Raw genomic sequence first — 20775 nt, 5'->3', positions numbered from 1 at the left:
CTCTCTACATTAATTAACTTATTTGATTCTCACAACATAAGTTAAGCATTTAATACATAAGAAACCTAAGGCAAAGAGTGAGAAAGTACTGACTTAAATGTCTATTCTTTTAGTATTTCTTAGTGAAATATTAAGATAGAACTTGATAGGTCTTCTTTGTGCTCCAAAGTGAATGTCTTACTAGTCTGTGTGCATTAAGAGGATTTTATCCAGGATTGGTGATGAATTTTACTTAATGCCTTTCTATAACTATCAAATTAATCATGTATTCTTTTGATCTACTATTCGTATCTGGCAAGGATATATTTATAGGTCTAATACAGATAAGTCAGTCACCCAATGAAAAAAAATGGATCTGATTTTGCCAGTGAAAATTTAGCAGTGAGTATGCCGCACTGCACGGCAGTAGAGAAACCAGGGAGGGGGGCTATGTAGATTCTCAGCAGGTTCAGTATTAGGGGGTGCAGAGTAAGATATGGAGCCGGGCAGGCATGGTTTGACCCACCCTCATTCTTACAGGCAGATCGTCTTTTGCTGGTGTCCTGAACCAGGGTGGATGGTGACAAGTGAACAAAGGTTCCATGGTCAGGACTGGGTGATTGGATGTTGTGGAGGAGGTTGGGGAGTGCAGGGTTGAAGGTGAAAATGGGTTTCTGGCTTGGACAACTGAGAGGAAGGATGCCACTAACTGAGGATGTAGCAGAGAGGAAAGAGAAGGTTTGTGAGAGATGGTGAGTTTGGTTTGGTGATGTCAAGGATGAGATGGTTTGAAACCATCAGGAGAGATGTCTGGTAATAGTTGTGTGTGCCAGACTGGAGTCCAAGAGACAGGTATGGTCTAGGAATAGAGGTTTGAGAGTCATCAGGACCAAATGCGAAACGGAGGAGCTGCCCTGACCTTGATCTCCCCCTGAAAGTACCAGGCAGTTCTCAGCTGAGGCTCAGAAGGGTTGGTTAAGTTTGAAAGAGTGAGGTTGTCCTCTGCGAGCAAAGCAGAGCTTTCCAAATGTGGCATTTATTATTCAAGATGGAGGCATAGCCAGTTCTTGTTTGCAAAGATGTCTATCATCAAAACAGTGCCATACTCTATTGCCTTTTAAAATTAAAGAGAAAATTGCCCCAAGTCCCATTCTGCATTTTAAAAATTGATCTGCCCAGCTATGCTTAGAAGCCATATTATAGCTTCCAAAAAGACATCTTGTGTTTTTTAAATAAGCTATTAAAATTCCTGTATGTACTTGTTATGTCCATTTGAATGCTACCCATGTCCGATGGAGATCAGGCCTCGTGGTGGTCTAGTCCACATGGAGCCTGGGGCTGTTTACCTAAGCAGCTGGAGGGAAGGAGCAGAGATCTGCAAGCAACCTCCATCCCTAGCTTACCCTAGGCAGGGGAGGGGCGTGTGGGAGCTGGGAGTGGGCAGCAAGGTGTTATTCCTGTTCCTACTCTACGCACAGCTGGAGGTTTCTGCTAGAGGATGACTGCAGTATCTGGGGCTGCCTGCAGGTGAGCCAGTGGCCATTGAGAGGACCTGGTATGTCATGTCCAAGTGGGTAATTGTCCAGAGAACTCTGATTAAGCATCTTTACAGTGATCTAGAACCGAAAATCCATCTGTCTGCTCCCCTGTTCAGCTCACACTGCACAAGCATCAGCCAGCTCACCCAGGCCCTTGCTAGTGACAATCAGGACTTGAACATGGGTAAGCCTTTCAGCTGAGTATGAAGGAACATCGTCCTGAAAAAGTCTTACACTTGCTCCTTGGGAGATCGATTTTGGTTGCTTATGCCCCTGCTTCAGATTTGTGGTGTTTGGCTTCGGACTCACAGCCCACAAATAGGAGAGGAGATGATGGCTATCACCTCTTAATTATGGGCTCCAACCCTTCCTCCAGGGCCCTATAAAATAACTTTATAGGTACTGGAAGTAATAATTTTATGAAGTGCTGCATCTTAGCAGTCTAAAATTATTTAGAGAATGGTCTTGTTTTCATGTTAATATGACTATCTTGGAGATCAAGAAGATAAAGTTTTGCAATGTGAGTTAAGACACGTTCCTCCATTTAAAATTGTATTTCTAGCTGTGAGTAGTGGAAGCAGGCGTTTTACTCAAAATCTCATTCTCTTCCATCAATAAACGTCGTCCGTTGACTCAGTGAACGTTCACTGAGAATCGCGTTCATCGCTGAGATGTGAATGAAGGATGAGCACTAAAATCGTGAGGGTTGCATGTGTCGTCCACTCAACAATATCATCGGGAGCCTGCTACATGCTATAAACTGTTGCGGGTGCTGAGGATACAGCAGTGCAATAAAAAGACAAAAAGCTCTGCCCTCAAGGAGTTTATATTCAAGAAAAGGGACAAAAAGAAAAAGAAAGAAATACGTAAAAGTCAGAAGATGGTGGTAACTGCTATAGAGAAAAGTTAACAGGTGCTAAATACGTAAGGGGAACAGTGAGAAAGCAAGCTAGGTTGTACTAAAGGAAGGGGTCGTGGATTAGCTGGATTTCAAACTCGGCCTTGAAGATAGACAAAGAGAATCTAATACATTCAAGTCTTAATAGACACAGGGGAGAGGGAAATGTCACTGAGAGAACAGCAGGAGAAAGCAGCAGAGAACCAACCACAACCACACAAGATGAGGTCACAGTCACCTTGGGGGATTAACAAAGTTACAGTGAAAAATCTTCCATGACAGGAAGAGAGCCTTCGTGTTGGACATTCATAATTCAGTCGAACAGACATTTGCTGGAGATACTCACAGGATGTAAACTCCAAGGGCAGGAACCTTGTGCAGATCTACAGCAGTGCCTGGTCCAGAGAAGGTGCTGAGTAAATTGTTAAATGAATGAATAATGGAAGAGAAGGTTGTATAGCACCAGTAGGACCAAATGATGACAGGCCTTGAATGACAGGGTGATGAGCTTGAACTTGATCTTCTCAGCAACAAAACGATAACCCACAACATGTATCTCAGCAGATACACCTTTATGAGGTTCCCTTAATGGAATTACTGAGCTCCTTGAAAAACCTCCCCTCTCTTTAGTTATTTCTAGGAATTTTTTCTCATGGTTTCCACCACTTTCTTCTCTTTCTGCCCCATCTCTTTGGAAAGGACCAGATGACCACTGCCATCACCTCCCAGGCCCCAGATATGCATGTGTGTAGCCCATATGTCATCGAGGAGCTCTGGAGCCACCAGCAGCCCAGATCATACCATGCTCCTTGCAGAAGGGCAAACAGTGTTCCCGTTTGATGTCAGCGGGCTTCTCCAGGCAGGTGCGCCTCATGAGGGCAGCCCTTGGGTTCTCCTCCCAGCCTTTCTTTCTGCAAGCTCAGAATAAGCCTCCAGGACAGACACTGGGGTGTCCTCCCAAACCACCCCCCAATATCTTGGGCTCCCCTCCCTTCCAAAGTCTGCCCTCCTCCCCTCTGCTCATCTCCCCACAGTGTTCCTTCTTCATCCCACTTGACACAAGCCTGTTTTTCCATTTTGACTGCTTCCATTTGCCTAGAAGCATTTGCTTTTACAGAAAGGAAGGGGTAGTGTCAATCACCTGTTCTAAACCTTTAATTTGACAGATGAGGGAACTGAGGCCCAGGAGGGAAAGATGACTCACCCGGCTGTAAACAAGTGCAGGGCTGCTGGAGATGGCGGGGAGGAGCAAGGCACACGTGGAAGGTGTTCCGCAGGAAAGCATCGTGGGGCCTGATGACTGTCTGGAACGTGGGAGGCAAAAGAAAGGGAGGGACCATTTACATACCATTTACACAGTGTCCAGGCACTGTGTTGGGCCCCTGCCCTGACCTCACATGCAGCAAGAGAGACGGCCCGGGCCCTACCGTGGGAGAGCACACCCTCTGCGCTCTGGAGGATGAGACAATCAAAGAAAGAAAGTGAATAAGAAAACTTAAAAACTGTGAAATGTGCTATGAAAGAGATAAGCTCCCCGCAGGTGTGAGGTCAAGGTGGTGGTTGAGGAAAGCTTTTGTGCAGAGAAGACGTTTTAAATGGGAGACTAGTGAAACAACGGTGACCTTCACAAAAGTGGCACAGTTTGAAAAATAAGCTGGTTTATGAAGGGAGATCCACTTTTAGGGAAACAGCCCGTAAAAGAACACGATGACTTCATGGCTAGCTTTTCCCTGAACAAATAATCTTTTGTTTGGTAAAAAGGGTGATGGGGAATCTTGGTATCTTTTGAGAGTTTGGGAATATTTGTTCGACACAAGGAGGTCTTCTAGAAGGACATGCTCGCACTGCATGGGGTCCCGCACTCCCTCTCCTGGGTTCCTGTGGGCGTTGGGGTCCAACACATGCACTGGGACAGACCCACTGCCCTAAGAGGAGAAATGCTGCTTGGGGGTTTGTGAACGGGTGAAGCAGACCATTTGAGGAGCTTTAATTTGAGAATCTTGGACTCATCCAAGATGAAATTCTTTATTCTGCGGAGCTGCCCTTGGCCAGCCAGAAGGATCCCGTACCGAGTGCTTTATCTGCCACTTGCAGAAGTCTGAGGGATGAGGGAACATCTCCCCAAGTGACCTCTTTCCTTGTCTGGCTTGCAAGGAGCAGTGGTTCTTCACGACAGTAACCACAGGCCAATGCAACCGGTCCCTGGAAAAGTGGGCCACGCCCCCATCCCACACCGGGTGGCCCCCATGGTGGCCTGGGCTTGTCTCCTGCAGGACTGTGTACCCAGCTCAGTGTGCACTTTTCCTTTCTCACTGCACCCCCCCGCCCCTCCTCACCTCCACCTCTCCCCACCTAGCCTGCTATTCAAGCTTCCTGCCAGAAGGTTCAGAAAAGACTCTAACACTCTCAAGGGAGCAGCCACATGACTTTTCTCAGATGCTTGAGTCGAGAGCTGTGCAATTCCACACCCCAGTTAAGTAGGGGAAGAAAAATAACCAGGTGAGGTCCTTCCAAAGAGGCACTAAAGTAACATCTACTTGCCCCGTCTGTAAGCTCAATCCTCTCATTGGGACATCGGGCTGAGCGAGGTCCCCCAGCCCGGTACAGCTTGTCCTCACCAGCTGGGGTCCAGGCTGAGCCATCTTTGCTGTCACCAAAGACCACTGTGAGAAGCTGATGGAAGCTAAAGGCTCTTCCCAGGAAAATGTGTCCCTGTACGTACACATTTAATATCGTGGGAAGTCTGTCTATGAACCTCGGGTTGTGAGCCTAGGGTCCCGGTCCATGGCTAATCTGGCCAGCTTCTTAGAGGTTCCTGGCCACTGTTCCAGGTAGATAATCCAAATACTTCTTGTTGGCTGAGAACTCTCCAAGGCTGGCCCCATATGAACCCCAGGAGGGCTCAGGCAAGTCCCTGTGATGCAGCCAAACTAGCTGCTCAGCACAAAGGTATCTGTGGACTCCAGGATGATATGAAACTTGGATCTGCTCTTACGCTTTGGCTCCTACGGCTTTTCTCTGAGCTTGAATTTGATGGGGCTGAGTTTGCTTCCCGGTAAGAAGGTGTCAATTGGTCTGGCCTGAATGTTGCTTGGCACTGGAGCTCCTTGGCCTTGGGAACTGGCCACCAATTTGTGTGACAGGTTGTTTCTGTCCTCTGTTTGTTGGACGTGTACCAGTCACACTGGGGAGACCACTGGCTGGACGAGGAGAGACAAGGGAGGGTTATTTTCTCCCATGGTCCCATAACATTAGATTCTCCTTTGGATTTTGCTTTAAAAAAAAAAAAACTGGAGTCATTTAAACTCTAATTCTCAGAATGTGATACGATGCCTACAACCCTCTCTGAATGGCACGTTCCAACTTTTTAAATTACGTCACTATTGAGGATGGTACTCTCCTCTTTCCTCTATCTGCTCATCTCTGTAAAACCAGTTGTCATCCAGTAACAGCTGGACATATGAGCGCTTCCGTGCCACTGTGGGGCTCTTAAATGGCACACAAAAATCAGGAGCAGGAATGGCTGCAGCAGAGCAGTGTGATTTGGGGACTCCCTCCCCTACTCAGCCTCGCTGTCTTCACCTGTAAAGGACAGGTTGACAGCTCTGATCTCTGAGTTCCTGCCAGTCTTCTCATTCTAGTGTTCCTTGACTCCCGCTAATTAGGGGTTAGCATAACCCAGTGTCTCTCAAAGTTGTCATTAAGATGCCAGGTTTTCCGGTAGGCAAAAATCAAGCGCAGAAGCTGTGAGGGTGGAATCGAGAAGACTGACTCATAGCTTCCAGCTCCCAGACCCAGTCACCCCGATCGGAGAGAAACAGTCGAACCACAGAGGAACCTCTACCTACCAGTGCTGGGTTGGACTTCAAGAACTCCATTTCTGTTTTCACCAAGTTTTGGAGTAAACCGTAGCGCTGGTGTAGCAAGCTCACGTAGGAGACCAACATGGGCAAGAAAATGATTTTTTCTTGTATTGGGGCCACTGAGGGCAAACTTTTCTGTAACTTCATAGCTAAAATGTGACTCTAGTGGCCAAACCTTCACTGGGACAGCTCCCAGTGTCCCCCTATAAGCCCAAAAGATCAGCCCCAAATCAAAAATGAAGTCAGATGTTCCCAATGCATGGGACATCAAGTGACAAGGCAAGAGGCATCATTTGAAATCATTAGTTTCAATTTCTTTTTGGAATCCAGAGGCCTCCACAGTGGAGGTGAGGATGCTCAATCTCCAAGGGTGAGAGAGGTGGTGTTTGGCCCTACACATCTGCTCTACCCAATTTGGTCTGACACAGTGAAGTTGGTCAGGATGTTTGGAGGGTCAGCAAAGAGTCAGAAATTCTGCAGCAGACCAGATGATGCAAGGAAACTCAGTGAAGGGAAGAGCCCCTAGGATTTGGGAATTTTCTAAAGCCCAAGAATTAATTCAGACAAAATTCACATGCAAAGGACGAACCCACCTGCAGGGCGAGGTGTTCAGGGAATTAAGTTTGGAGCTATTGGCTTCTCTCAAAGCAGAGCCTGGGCAGAGGCTGTTGACGAACAAAACATAGCTACAGCCACCGAAGGCATAGGAGCCCCGCTTCCCCTGTGGGTGATCCAGGAGTCTGGCTCTTCCTGGGAAGCATGACAATGAAAACTAGAATGTTAGATGCCAAATGATGCAACAAGGGAGAAATGATAGTAAAATACCATCACAGAGAAAACCAGAAGATTGAACAGAAACAGCAAAAAAGGGAGACAATGGAAGGAAGGCGGGGTCAGGGAGAGAACACAGGGCTACGGCTATCAGAGAAGAAAAGCGAGCCTCAGAGTGAGGCGGAACTACGGGAGGACGAGGGGATGCAGTCACTCATTCATTCATTCTTTCATTCGGTGAGTGAGGAGGTCAGCCATTCATTCAACAACAACTGGGTGAATGCCCTCAAGACTCCAGCATCGCCCTGGGTTCTGGAGCTCCGTGAGTCAGCAGAGCTGACATAATACCTGCTTGAATGGAATTCACAACCTAGTGGCAACCTCCTGACCCTGCCTGGTGCTCAGCTGCGATGGGAGGAGGCCTGGGAGGAGCACTCAGCTGTTTTCCCACCCTCAAACGCATTGTCAGTCACCAATGGGAAAGGGATCTGAGAAGTGGAAGTTGGGGAGAGAACTAGTAGGGAGCTTGGAGAAGAAGGTGCCCAAGTGGGAAGGTTTGGCAGAGAAAGATGATTGGGACCAGGTGGCTCTTTCCTGAGCCTGATTCCAGCTCAATCTCCCCCTCCTAGGAGAAGAAATATGGAGGGAAGGAAGAGATCTCAGCATGTGAATAACGTAAATGAGAGAAACAGCCCTTCTCTGTCTTTTCTCGTGCTTTGGAACGTTCCTGATGGCTGTACAGCTACAAGTCCCTCTCCTAACCCTGGCCAGCCAGCAGCTGCTCAAAGAAAATCACATCGCTCCCCGACCCAGGCAGGAAGAACACCCCAAGCAGGAGAAATGGATCCTGTGACCTGCCCCCCAGTGGGATTGTCAGACTTGGAACGGGCGAATCTGTGCTAGGCTTAGACACATCTGGGTGCTGTCACACACTTAATGGGATAAACCACATGTTGTCACTTATGGGAAGGTCTCTGGCCCAGAAGCATCTCCCACTCACTGCCTGAAAATCTAACATCTAGAAATTTGCTTGGATTAACAAGAAAATATCCCTAGAGGGTTAAGGCTGGATACTATCTGACAGTCAGTTCTTAGTATAATTAAGTTTTAACCAACCCCCTTTCTCTCCCTGTACCTGAGCCACAGGGAAGAGATGGGTGTTTTGGGGTGGGATGGATAGAGGGAGAGGGGCCAGCATCTCCCTCCGAAAATGTGACTGCAGCAGGAGAGAGAACAAGAGCTTGGCTCTGGGTCAGCCAGGCTTGGAATTAATGGGGCCCAAGCAAGGGAAGAAGGAGGCGACTAAAAGGAAATGTTATTTATGAGAGCTAAACTGGGCTCTGTGAGCAGAATGAGCATCCTTGAAGGAATTGTGGGAAATTCCAAGGCTCTCAGATGATGCTCTTAGCATTCGCTTCCAGACTTCACAACAGGAACCATCAGCCAAGGTACCCCAGTCCACACAAGCAGGGATTTTTTTTCCTTTTTTTTTTTTTAATTGAAATTCTTCAAATAAGGAAAACACACTCACCTCCCTAGCCGATTTACGGAGTGGCGACATTCCCAGACGAGGTGGTTTTTGAAGAAATGTGGAAATGTTCAGCTCATACATTCTTGCAGTCGTTAAGCACAGACCCAGGCAGGCCTTTGTGAAATGGGCTCCCTTAATCGCATCACTGTCACTATTAGGAAGAAATATTGGACAATATATGGGCATCATAATAGGAGATGAATTTTGGGGGCGAAACTAACCCCATTTGCAACAAAATCACTAGTCACGTTGGCATTCGCCATTTTCTCCACCTCTCAGATGAGGTTCAAAAAAAAGCATCTTTCCAACTCGGCTGCCCCTAACTGCACACTTCATCACTCCCTGCATGTCATCCTCTCTCCCAGGAGATGCATTATTCCAATGCATTTGGAGATTCCGTAAAGGAACACAGGCCCTGAAATCAGACTGCCTAATGTCAAAGCCCAGCTCTGCCAGTAACTATCTGAGTAACCTTGGTTGAGTTATTCACCCTCATTAAGCGCAGTTTCTTCATTTGTAAAATGGGGATATTGACAAGAATCGTATAACTCTTCATGTTACTAATAATGATCAAATTGCATGTAAAGTGTCTAGCACAGTGGTTGGCTCACGCCAGACGTGCAAAGACTGTAAAGTTTATTATAATTATAGGAAAATGTTAAAAGCTTTAAAGCTAAAGAATTAAAACTTTCTCACTTAACATGTTTTTCCATCATCTGTGTGTGTGTGTGTTTTCTTTGAGACACATGGAACTTAACAGGGCGTGTGCTTCAGAGCTAATGGACACTCCCATTGACCACCACACCATTTTGTCTTCTTTGGGTTTTTTGGTTTTTGAGTTTACTCTTTGTTCATGTTTATGAAATCGTCTACTAAATTTCAGAGCACTGCTTGCCAGTGGATTTTAAGAGCACCAGCAGTTTGTCATGATTCTGATAGGTCCATAGAGCAAAGAGGAAGGAAAGACATAAAATCAAGATCATAGACTGAAACCAAAGAGAAAAGTCATGCAGGGACATTAGAAATTACCCATGCAAGGTTGGGCTTGGTGGTTCACACCTGTAATCCCAGCACTTTTGAGAGGCCAAGCCAGAAGGATCACTTGAGGCCAGGAGTTCAAGACCAGCCTGAGCAAGAGCGAGACCCTGTCTCTATAAAAAAAAAAAAAAAAAAAATTAGCTAGTCATGATGGCATACACCTGTAGTCCCAGCTACTTGGGAGGCTGAGGCAGGAGGATCTCTTGAGCCCAGGAGTTTGAGATTGCTGTGAGCTGTGATGCCGCCACTGCACTCTAGCCTGGGCAACAGAGTGTCTGTCTCAAAAAATAAAATAACTAGAATGAAAGAAATTACCCATTCAACCTGCTCCTTTTTCAGATAAGAAAACTGAGGCCCAACAGGATAATAGGACTTACCCCAAGCTGCTCCACTAAGTATACGCAGAGCTGTGACTACAAACCAGTGGCAGAAGGATTAGGTGGGAGCGGGGAGGAGAGGATGGTACCTTCACACCTAGTGGGTGCAGAGCACACTGTCTGGAGGATGGGCACACTGTAGCTCTGACTCGGTGGGGCAAAGGCAATATATGTGACCTAAACGTTTGTACCCCCATAATATTCTGAAATTTAAAAAAAAAAAAATCAGTGAAAACACACACACACAAAAAGAAGGATTAGGAGTTTGGGAGTGAAGAAGGAAAAGAAAAGAGGGGAAAGGAAAGTCCAGATGTTATCTTGGTATCTCTCTGAAAGGTGTGACGAGAGACATTTGGGTTTTATAATTCCTACGAACTTTACTGCAAACTGCCGGAAGTCTGAGGATCAGGGAATAAAGAACGTGGATGGACTGGGGGTTCTACACCCCTTCATCCATCACTCTGTCAGGACTATCGCCATCAAGTGGGTGACAACCTCTTTAATAAGCATTTTTTTTTAATTTGGAAATTGAGTAATTGGATAAGATCATCCCTAAGATTGTGCCCAGTTCAAGGCTCCGCGGTTTCATTCTGCTGGCCAGAGCTCTGTGGCAGTGACTGCACAGGGGACCGAGTCCCACTGTGTGAGATCAAGGGGTAGGGTTTGCGGAGGTAAAAAGGACAGGCGAAGGCATGGAAGACACAGTGGCCCAACTTGAGAGGACAAAAAAATGACCAGGGACTTGGAGAAAATTTGCGCTTGGTCTGGCTCGAGTAAAAGAATAATAACCAAGAATATCAGAAAACTAGTGAGGCCAGGAGGAACCTGAATGTCAAGCGACTGGCAAACATTTGGGAGCCACGGGGGACATTGAGAGGGGAAGTATACTGTGACATCAAAAGGCGTCACCTAGGAGAAATGGTTGGGAACCACTGGCCAAAAGTTGGCAAAGCCAGTATTTTGTAAACTTGGGATTCTCATCAAAATACCCAACACCAGTATTCAGGAGCAGAGGAAATCATGAGCGTTTAGGCCGTGTCTATATAACACTGCATCAGGGAATAAAGGGTATATTCGGGTAACTGAATATGAGTGTGGATTATTTAAATGGACTCCAATTTATTTTTAAATTCAGGCAAAACAATTTGCATAGGTTGACTCAGTCTAAATTCCGTGTTTTCATTTTGAACACTTCACGGCAGCCATCAAGTGATATTCTCTAGCCCCGAGAGCTGATGCAGCGCATAATCGATGGCAGTCACATACACCAAGTAAGAATGGTCTTTGAGGACATTATGAAGCGATTACCTACACAGGAGCTAGTCCATCAATTGTGTACAACTCAGATGCATTTGGACTCACTTGCAACTTTTTAAAGATATAAAAAGATGTTTGCTTGGTTGTTTTCCTAGACGATTGGCCTGTTGGCTTACAAATAATATGTCTGAATCTGTGTCTTTTCTTGCAGGGTCTTTCTTCCCCGATTTCAAGCCCTCGGAAACGGTTTTTAAAATAGTATTTTGGCTCGGATACCTAAACAGCTGCATCAATCCCATCATATACCCGTGCTCCAGTCAAGAGTTCAAAAAGGCCTTTCAGAACGTGCTGAGAATCCAGTGTCTCCGCAGAAAGCAGTCTTCGAAATACACGCCGGGCTACACCCTGCACGCGCCCAGCCACGCCGTGGAGAGGCAGCACAAGGACATGGTGCGCATCCCTGTGGGCTCGGGAGAGACCTTCTATAAGATCTCCAAGACCGACGGGGTCTGTGAATGGAAATTTTTCTCTTCCATACCCCGGGGATCTGCCAGGATTACGGTACCCAAAGACCAATCAGCCTGCACCACCGCCCGGGTGAGGAGTAAAAGCTTTTTGCAGGTCTGCTGCTGTGTGGGGCCCTCAACCCCCAGCCTTGGAGAGAACCATCAAGTTCCAACCATTAAGGTCCACACCATCTCTCTCAGTGAAAACGGGGAGGAGGTCTAGGACAGGGAAGGTGCAAAGGAAGGAGTGGATCCTAGGGACCCACCCCACTTCCTTCTCGGAAGGCCAGCTCACTCTTCCTGGAGGACGAGACGGGACCATCAAACATGGGGACCTTCTGGGGATGGGGCAGGGGAGGAGACCCGACGCATCTGTCAGCAGGGAGGGTGCAGGGACGAGGGAGGATGCTTCACAACCGCCCAGTTCTGAACGATCCTGGACAGTATCCCCCGCAGCTAATGCCCTCTCGGTCATCCTCTCAGCCCGCTTCGATGAAAACCACCATGGGAAACAGAATGTCAGGCACAATCCAAAAGACTATAAATATAGGATTATGATTTCATCATGAATATTTTGAGCTCGCACTCTAAGTTTGGAGTTATTTCTTGGTGGAAGTGAGGGGATTTTATTTTCAGGCTAAATGTACCGACAGCCACATTTGACATTTATGGGGAGAGGGCCCAGAGAGGAAGAGCTTTAAGATGGTGGCCAAGATCCAGGCACGTTTATTTTTAGAGCAAGTTTTTAAAACTCCACCACTTCTGATGCATCCAATTTCTCAGCTTGGGTGAAAGGGGACAGTGAGATTTACCTTTTGCTGCGCTTGGATTGGATACTGCTCCTTATCTTCTAAAGATGAGAGCGAGAGGCTCTCATTACGTCTCAGTGTAGTGGAGGAGCATTCTCTACCCTTGGGTCTGGAGAGTATTCAAAGAACCAGTTGAGGAGAGCATGGCTTTTCCCAAGAGAAGACAGCAGCCATGAGGGTCATTTTCTCTTTCAATTTAACTAGTAGGGACAAAAATCCATTAAACAGTTCCAAGATCAAATGAAGGAAGGCTTCTTCCGTACCATATTTAAAAATCAAGAGGTTGGGGTGGGGTGATTGTTAACTTTATGCTAAGATAGAGGTCGCCAACCTACCCGAGAGCCTTGTTGACAAGGCCAGGAAAGGCTTTTCTTGGCAAATCACTTACCTTTTCCAGAACTCTGTTATGAAAATCCAGTGCTTATAGTATTTTGAAAGGCAAATGTTGACTTCCATTTCTTCTCACCTGCTTCACTGTTGCCTAATGAATGAGCTTCACCTGTGGCATGTTGAAATGAGCCTTATGATCCAAGTATATCCCCCCTGAACTTTGAAAAATACTAATGCTTAGCTTCGGATAGATACTGACAGATCACCAAAGAACCGTCTAAAGCAGGAGTTTGCAAACATTCTTTGACAGAAACCCATTTATTCTGGAAAAAGATCCAGCGGTCCACTCAACTTTGTCTATTCCCACTTTCCACAGAAACTTGGGGAACGTGCTATTTTTGCTTTATGTATACCAAATTTTGGTAAACCTTAATAACTCAGTACAAGTTGAGTATCTCTTATCTGAAATGCTTGGGACCAGAAGTGTTTTGGATTTTGGAATATTTGCATATATCTAATGAGCTATCTTGGGGATCGGACCCCAGTCTAAACATGGAATTTATTTATGTTTCATATACAGCTTATACACATAGCCTGAAGGTAATTTTATATAATATTTTTAATAGTGTTATGCATGAAACAAAGTTTTGACTGCAACCTGTCACATGAGGTCAGGTGTGGAATTTTCCACTTGTGGCATCACATGGGTGCTCAAACAGTTTCAGATTGTGGAGCGTTTCAGATTTCAGATTTTCGGATTAGGGATGCTCAACCTGTATGTTACTAATGATGAAGATGGTAATTCTATGTAAAATTTAAAATATGCCTGTCATCCCACAGTAAGAATTTAAAATAGGTTTCATGTTTTTGGAATAATTCTCAACAAGAATCACTGGTCTAAAACTACTGACCATTTCCACGGCCTCTTTCCCCTATAATTTCCTCTAAGAATTTCCAAGCAGGTTGTAGCTGCTATGTAACCTTCACAGCAAGGGTCGTGGCCTGAACATCTTTCTCTTCTTCCCTTTCAGCAAAATGATAATTTCCTTAAATCCTTCTGAAAGGCAAGTCTCTTTTCACAATGCAATGGAGGGTATGTTTGCATGTGGAATTGGGTTGTTATTGGTTGTGTGTGGACCTAGAATATGACTGCTTTCTCAGACTCTTTGTGAAGAATTTCTTCTTACTGGCTAGACAGATACGCAGCCTTGTGTTCAGAACTTGGATTCTGGCACGGAGATGTTGGCTGGAGTTTTAGACTCTTCTGGTCTCTTTGCATGTCCTGTAACACCAGATGTGGGTGTCCTACCATAAAGACAGGCATCTAGGAAGAACTTGAATATGCAAAGCTCACTTCTCTTATGCCTTGCTAGGAAAATTAAGTGTGAGAAGAGCTTCTTCTAGGATCTGAATAAGAAAATCACTCTTTGCCCCACAGTCCTGTAGAAAGAATGATAATAGTTTTTCTCCAGCAAAATATGATCCCATGTTCAAAATGATCTTTAAACACCTTTACAGACAAATTTAAATTTTAGAGCTGGAAAAGTTTGGGAGCACTGGAAGTCTGGCATTAATGCCACATCTAATCAAAATAAACAACTAAAAAATCTTTTGCTCATCAGATAAAAACCGTGACAATTGTCTATCTGTGTAAAACTATCCATAAATAATTGGCCACTGCACTCTTCTCAGCCCCCTCTCTCCAGGGAGGCAAACTTTTAACATTATTTTCCTTTCCCATAGCATGATATTGGGTATAAACATGACAGTTTTGCAAGAAATTGATATTCGTCACCCAAAACTTAGTCAAAGTGGGATAAACAATATGAGAGCTGAGTTACTTTTTACTTAGCCACAAAAATCTCTGTACCTTTGAGCATGCCAAAAACTATCTAAAATTGTTGCAGTTAAACAAATGATTGTCATATTTATACTCACATGTTTACTGCTTCTATTTGGAGTTTGAGGAATTTACCCAGAGTAACAGTGGTTAAAATGCCTTCTCTAATGTGTTATAAAAAGCATTTGCTTTTGGATTGTCTAAACATCATAAAAATCAAGACGACACTGTGGGATAGGCAAAATTTGAGTTTATTCTGCAATTCAGATTGCGTGCATTGAGAGAGACCTTGAATCTCATTATTTGAAGGTTTCCCCAGACTGCTGCAAGGATTTCAGAAAAGCATTTTTCTCATCAGAGTTTTCTTCCGTTCCCCTCCCTCATGTGTCACCCAAGACTGCTTCTGCTTATAATCACTTAGTGTGTCTGTTACGGCTTTTCTGTTAGGTCCTACTGTGTGCCAGGCATCTGCAGGGCATTTTGCACTGCTTGTCTCTAGACCTTGTAGCAACTCTTCTCCTCCTATTTTAGAGATAAAAATCTGATGGTTGAGAGAGGTTAAGGACTTGCCCAAGGTCAAGGAGGAACCATGATTCAAACCTGGGTCTCCCTAACTCCAAGCCTGTGCCTTGCCATAGTTCCCCTGTTTCATAGAGAGTGGGGGTAAAAGTCCTCTGGTTTGGACTAGTTATGCTGAGGGTACCAAACCATAACCAAACTTGTTTAATGTTTCATTTCCTTGGGATTTGCCTCCAGATTAAACTTGGCAAATATGCTGTCATGTCTCCAATCCAGCCAAACTCAAGAGCAGGTCGTCCGTGGAAGGGTGTGGTGTCTACAATTCTAATTATCACATTGCACCACTTTTTTAGGGGATAATGGCCTGCAATGTTATTAAGGCCTTGCAAGAAGGACAAATTATGCCAAGGTGGGAGAAGATGGGCACATGAGGGAACGCACAAGAGGCCGCGTTGGCCAAGAACAGCAAAAAGCAATTGCGGATAGGAAATACATTGGGTGTTGTATTGAAGTCATTGATTACCGACTGCAATTAATATGGATACTTTTAGGAAGTACATCCCTTCTTAAAATGAATGAGAACAAATACAGCATCACTCAATTTTGCTCACGTGTATTCCAACTATTTTTTTTTTTTTTTTAGTTGGAGAGAGGGGAATGGATTATAGGTATTTTAGCAGGAATTGCAGAGTGTGTCAAGCACATGGATTTTATAGATGTCACTGTGGAGAAAGTGTTCAGAATGCTGATCTTCAGGTAGCTAGAGACCTAGGCAGTCTTTGAAAATGAGATTTCAGTTGGAAGCTGTGGCACCTGTTCCTGATGTCCTTTCTCAAGTGAAAGCTGTATGTCCCAGTATCTCAGCTTCCCCACCCCCTCAGAGTGAACCAGCATGCAGACCCTCTGGCCAGGTAGGTTTCATGGTTATGGCCTGGGAGTGAGAACCTTTTAGGGACTATTTGCTTGGGCAGGTAATTGTTCACTCTTTAATTACAGCTACTTAATCACAGCTTGATAAGCATTCTCAATTGCTGCTGGGGCTGGTTCTGTTCAAGTTCTCTTGCCAAAAAAGATGCTGCCTCTGCATATGAATATTTGTGGACTAACTAATTAAGGAAAGAGCTCTGCTCATCAGTAAAGGCGGATGGAAGGTTAACACCCCAAGAAAAACCAGGGTGACTAAAAAGAAGGTAGAGGCAGCAAACCTGGAGACATCAGAGGTGTGCTCGCTGGTGACTCTGATCTCTTTTTACACTACTAGGACTCGTAACCATGAAACCACCTGCACACAGCTCCGGTCGAGCCCGGCTGGAACACTGTTTGTACCTGCTCCGTGTCCACAGACTGAGCTGAGAGCAGGGCTGAGCCAGGCTGCCGTGGGGTCCACCGTCTTCAGAAAGCAATGGCAGCTGTGGCCTCCTGGCCCTCCAGAGTCCCCGCGAGAGGAGTGAGTGGAGATGACCGTGGTGGGGCTGGGCCAACAAAAGCAAGTTAGGATTTCAGCGGAGGACGTCGGCCCGTTGCCAGGACTCCCATCGCGGTAGCTCATTCACACTCCCCAGACCCAAATGGCACGGAGCTGGGGCTGAGAATGGGTGTCTCCTCTACGCAGGAAAATGTCATTTCTGCTTTGCTGCTACAGCACAGATGACTGGTTCTCCCACCTAAAAGGAAGGCTGTAGGGTTTGGGGGCATGGGGAGGTGTCCGGGAGGGGAAGACTTACCATAGGCATTGCTCAAAGCAGGTGCAACTGAGAAGCAAGGAACTGCCCCAGAGCTGGTTGCTCACTTATTTCAAAAGGCAGAATAATCGTCTTTCCTTTTCCTGTGGTTCAGGAGTTGTTATTTTATTTTTTTTTCCATATCATATTCGGTGTAGCCACATTATAAGCTGGGAATGATTATTGCTAAGCTAAGAAAAATACAGACTTAATTAAGTAGGAAATCTAAGAGCAAATTCATACTGTGTTGGGAGAAAAAAGTAATGAAGGCATTGGCCTATTCAAAAGCCTGAACGCAGTAGGTGCATTCCAATCTGGCAGAGAGGAAGCTAAGGCAGAAAATCCCACATTGAGTTGAATATTTCCACCCTTTCGTGGAGCACTTTATACTTGTCACATAACTTCGCCTATTTCATGTCATTTCTGTGCTGTAAAAAGAGAAGGAAGAGATGGGGGGCGGTGTTTTAAGAATTTCTTTGAGTTTCCCCATATCCAGCCTCCAACTCCTTTTTCCATGACACCCCAATGTCCCCAGGGTCCACTGCATTTCTCAACACTTGACTCTCCTATCTCACTCATTCATCTCCAGCCCATAATTCCAGCTCTGCCTGCACCTTCCCCGCTGCTGGATCTGCCAGTGGCTGGCAGCGCAGGCCTGTTCTAGGGCCGAGTGTGGGTTCGTCTATGCCTCTGTCACTGGCTAGAAGACAAGCACATGCGATTCTGGTCTTTCTCCCTAGCTAGGCAGCAGCAGAGCCAAGGACACAGGCGGGGCAGGCGGCTCTGGGTTTGCTCCACAGGGTGATGTGTAAGGCAAAGCCAGCAGTGACCATCGCCTTAGTGTCCTCAGGAACACAGAGGTCCCAAGGGGAGTTTTGGGAACACTCCTTTTCCCGGTCAGCCTGGGGGTCATTGTATACACACTGATGGTCACCAGCAGCAAGTGACCTCTCCTGAGCCCGGCACTGCGCTTGGCACAAAAAATACAGAAAGGCACAGACAGTCCCCAGCTTACGAGCTGGATGGATTCCAAGTTCATCTGTTAAAAAGTCAAGAATGCATTTTTCCAAGGCATTGTCATAAGTGGGGGAGGAGAAGGATATGCCCAGATGAACCAAAAAATAAAAATCTATTTCCTGTCCATGAGGAGTTTGCAAACCTTTTCTGTATATGGCTGGATAGCACATATTTTAGGGATTGTGAGCTAAACGATCTCTGCCACATCTTCTTCTTCTTCTTCTTCTTTTTTTTTTTACTTTTTCGGGGGGAGGAAGGCATCCTCTAAAAATGTAGAAATCATTCTTAGCTCCCCCCACCAAAAAAAAAAAGAAGAAGAAAACAGGCCGTGGGCCCTATGTAGCCCACGGGCCATCGTTTGCCATCCACGATCTGAGCCGTCCCTAGCTGACAGCATAATGCAGATGATGCTGAGCATGGTTTCTGGTATTCGACAGACAAGCATCTTTTTTTTTAATATGCCATTGGCACATGTCCACTTGGCTTAATTAATGTTCCCAACCTGCATGAGCTCTTAGATAAAGTAGCAAGTCTCCATTCAGGGGTGGAGCCTGCTCCACGTGTCATTATGATTTCCTGCGCAGGTATCAGGGTGAGCGGGGAGTGTCCACTGCCCCTGCACGGGTGTCTCCTGTGGAACAGGCAGGGCAGCAGGAGCCCGGGTGCAGCCACGGGGTTTCTCAGCCCTTTAGCAAAATCCCAGCACAATCTGGCCGCCTCTGCAGGTAGCAACAACTGATAGACGCCACTTGACCAAAGCCAGCCTGCAATTTCTGCCAGACCCTTGGAACTTGCTGAAGGGGAGGTCCCCAGACACCCGCAGAGACTTTGGGGCCACACTGGCTCGTTGGGAAGGCGTCCTGACCATGGTGCCCCACAGCAGGGCATTGGAGGGCCTGTCTGGAGCCCAAGAAGAGCCAGGGGTACAGTAATGGGTGCTGGAGGGACGGGCACCTTCGAAAAGACAAACAAGAGTCGTGTTTCCTCTCCTCCTCCTCCTCCTCCTCCTTCTCTGTTTCTTTCTTCTCTTCCTATTTTTTCTTTAAGTCTGCAATTGCCTAACTAGAATAGAAATGGTGTTGCTGTGGGGAAATGTATTTCGCCAAAGCCACGTGTCCCTGAGCTGGCGCTTTGTTGGAGGGTCTTCCTCCCCTTCCTCCCTCCAGTCCTGTTGAGAGATGAGACTTCACAGTAGGGCACGGGGAGAGGGCGTGGAAGGTGGAGGGTGCAGAACTGATATGGAGGGACCCGGTCATGTCGAGGCCATTTAGCAATAACACCACTGCCAGCCTCGGGCACCAGAAGGAAGCCTTGAGTTGACACTGTGCTACAGTTTCCCTTCCCTCCCCCCTTCCCCAGGGCCCTGTTTGACCTTGGTCCTTTGCCGTTTCACCTTTCACATTTCCTTTCCTGACCCTGTCTCCTGTCTCCCCTCCTTGCTAAACTTACAAGCACTGAAAGATGTTGGGGTCAGTGCCCTTGCTCCAGAGGGTACCATTTCCCATGGACACCCTGTTTTCTACACACAGCTCTGGGTGACAAGATGGGGCTGCCCTCAACAACTCTGCCCCCTTCCCATGTCAGCCTGGCTCGGTGAGCTCCGGCCCCTGCAGCCTCCGGTGAGCCCAGGGCAGGAGATGGGACCAGCAGGCTGAGGACATTCTCCAGGTCCCCACGAACTTTTACCCTCTGCTTGCATTGCTGCCTTTCTGTTCTTATACTCTTGGTTCCAAATGAAGGGTGAAAACAATAATGTGCAGCCACATTTTAGAGAAAGAGCTGGTGGTCTGAGTAGTTTTCATGGGTGCATCTCCTCTTTTACCACTTGCTGCATCTCTCTTTCTCTCTGACAGTGCAAAAGTCTTTCCTGAGCCCTGCAAAGGCACCTCCTCTTCCTCTTCATCTTTTGTCTCTTGCCTTTGTTGTTTCTTTCTTGTTGACTGTCCCTTTTGAGTGCTGGAGGGCCTTCGAGGCCTTGATTAATCCCATAAAGTAAACCCGGCTGCCTGTTAGCATTGAGCAATAGTTAATCCACCAGGAAGTAAATGCCAGGCAAAACTGCCATCCCAGGGATGGGTGTTCTTTCTTCCTTGGTGCTCTGCCCTTTGTCCCCATCCCCATCAGCCTGTCTGCTTCCAGAACTTGTTCACGGAGCCACCTATGGACTCACCACATCCTTGGTCTAGGAACCTTTCTGCTCCAAGCAAAGGGTCTTCTCCCAGCCACGTGTTCCTGCTTTGGTCACCGCAGGCCCCATCAAGTTTCCTGGGCCAGTCATAACAAAGTGTCACAGGCTGAGCCACTCCAGCAACAGAAATGTATTGTCTCATAGCTGCGGAGGCTGGAAGTCCAAGATCAAGGTGTTGGGTGGTTGTATCTCCTAAGGCCTCTCCTGGGCTTGTAGACAGTTGTCGTCTTCCTGGGTCATCCCATGGCCTTTTTCCGTGTCTGTCTCTGCCCTGATGTCCTCTTCTTACAAGGACACCAAGTTTAGGGCTCACCCCCATGACCTTATTTAACCTGAATCACTTTACCCATCTCCAAATACAGTCACACTCTGATGTACCGGGGGTCAGGGCTTCAACACAGGAATTTGTGGGGGACTCATTTCAGCCTGTAAGAGCCCCCTCCTCACTCCTCCAGAATTCTTTCCCCAGATCTGAACTTCATATTCAGCCCTTCCCCATCATCTCAGTCCCTCTCCAAGTTCTTACAGCGGTCGTCTATAAAATGTATTTGGCAACTAATTCTGAACTTCATTGTGATCTTTCTGTCGCTTTT

At 46.5% G+C, this 20775-nt stretch overlaps 1 protein-coding gene across 3 annotated transcripts in view; it reads left to right on the top strand.

The window, feature by feature from the left end:
* The window catches only part of ADRA1A (adrenoceptor alpha 1A), an 89266-nt gene extending 71088 nt beyond the window's left edge, over window positions 1-18178 (top strand). The window contains exons 2-3 of one of the 3 annotated variants that reach the window (XM_012663028.1): window positions 11464-11849; window positions 16518-18178. In XM_012663028.1, coding sequence (XP_012518482.1) covers window positions 11464-11849; window positions 16518-16526 — 395 coding nt within the window. In that variant the 3' untranslated portion in view covers window positions 16527-18178. Of the gene's footprint in view, window positions 1-11463; window positions 13469-16517 lie in introns of those variants that run through there. The other 2 variants (XM_012663029.1, XM_012663027.1) reach the window with 2 other exon arrangements.
* Window positions 18179-20775: the final 2597 nt, after the last annotated feature.

Source organism: Propithecus coquereli, unplaced genomic scaffold (assembly GCF_000956105.1).
Source record: "Propithecus coquereli isolate 6110/MARCELLA unplaced genomic scaffold, Pcoq_1.0 Scaffold79, whole genome shotgun sequence".
Taxonomy (NCBI): domain Eukaryota; kingdom Metazoa; phylum Chordata; class Mammalia; order Primates; family Indriidae; genus Propithecus; species Propithecus coquereli.
Note: the sequence above shows the minus strand (reverse complement) of the source record. Positions and strands in the feature narration are given on the sequence as shown.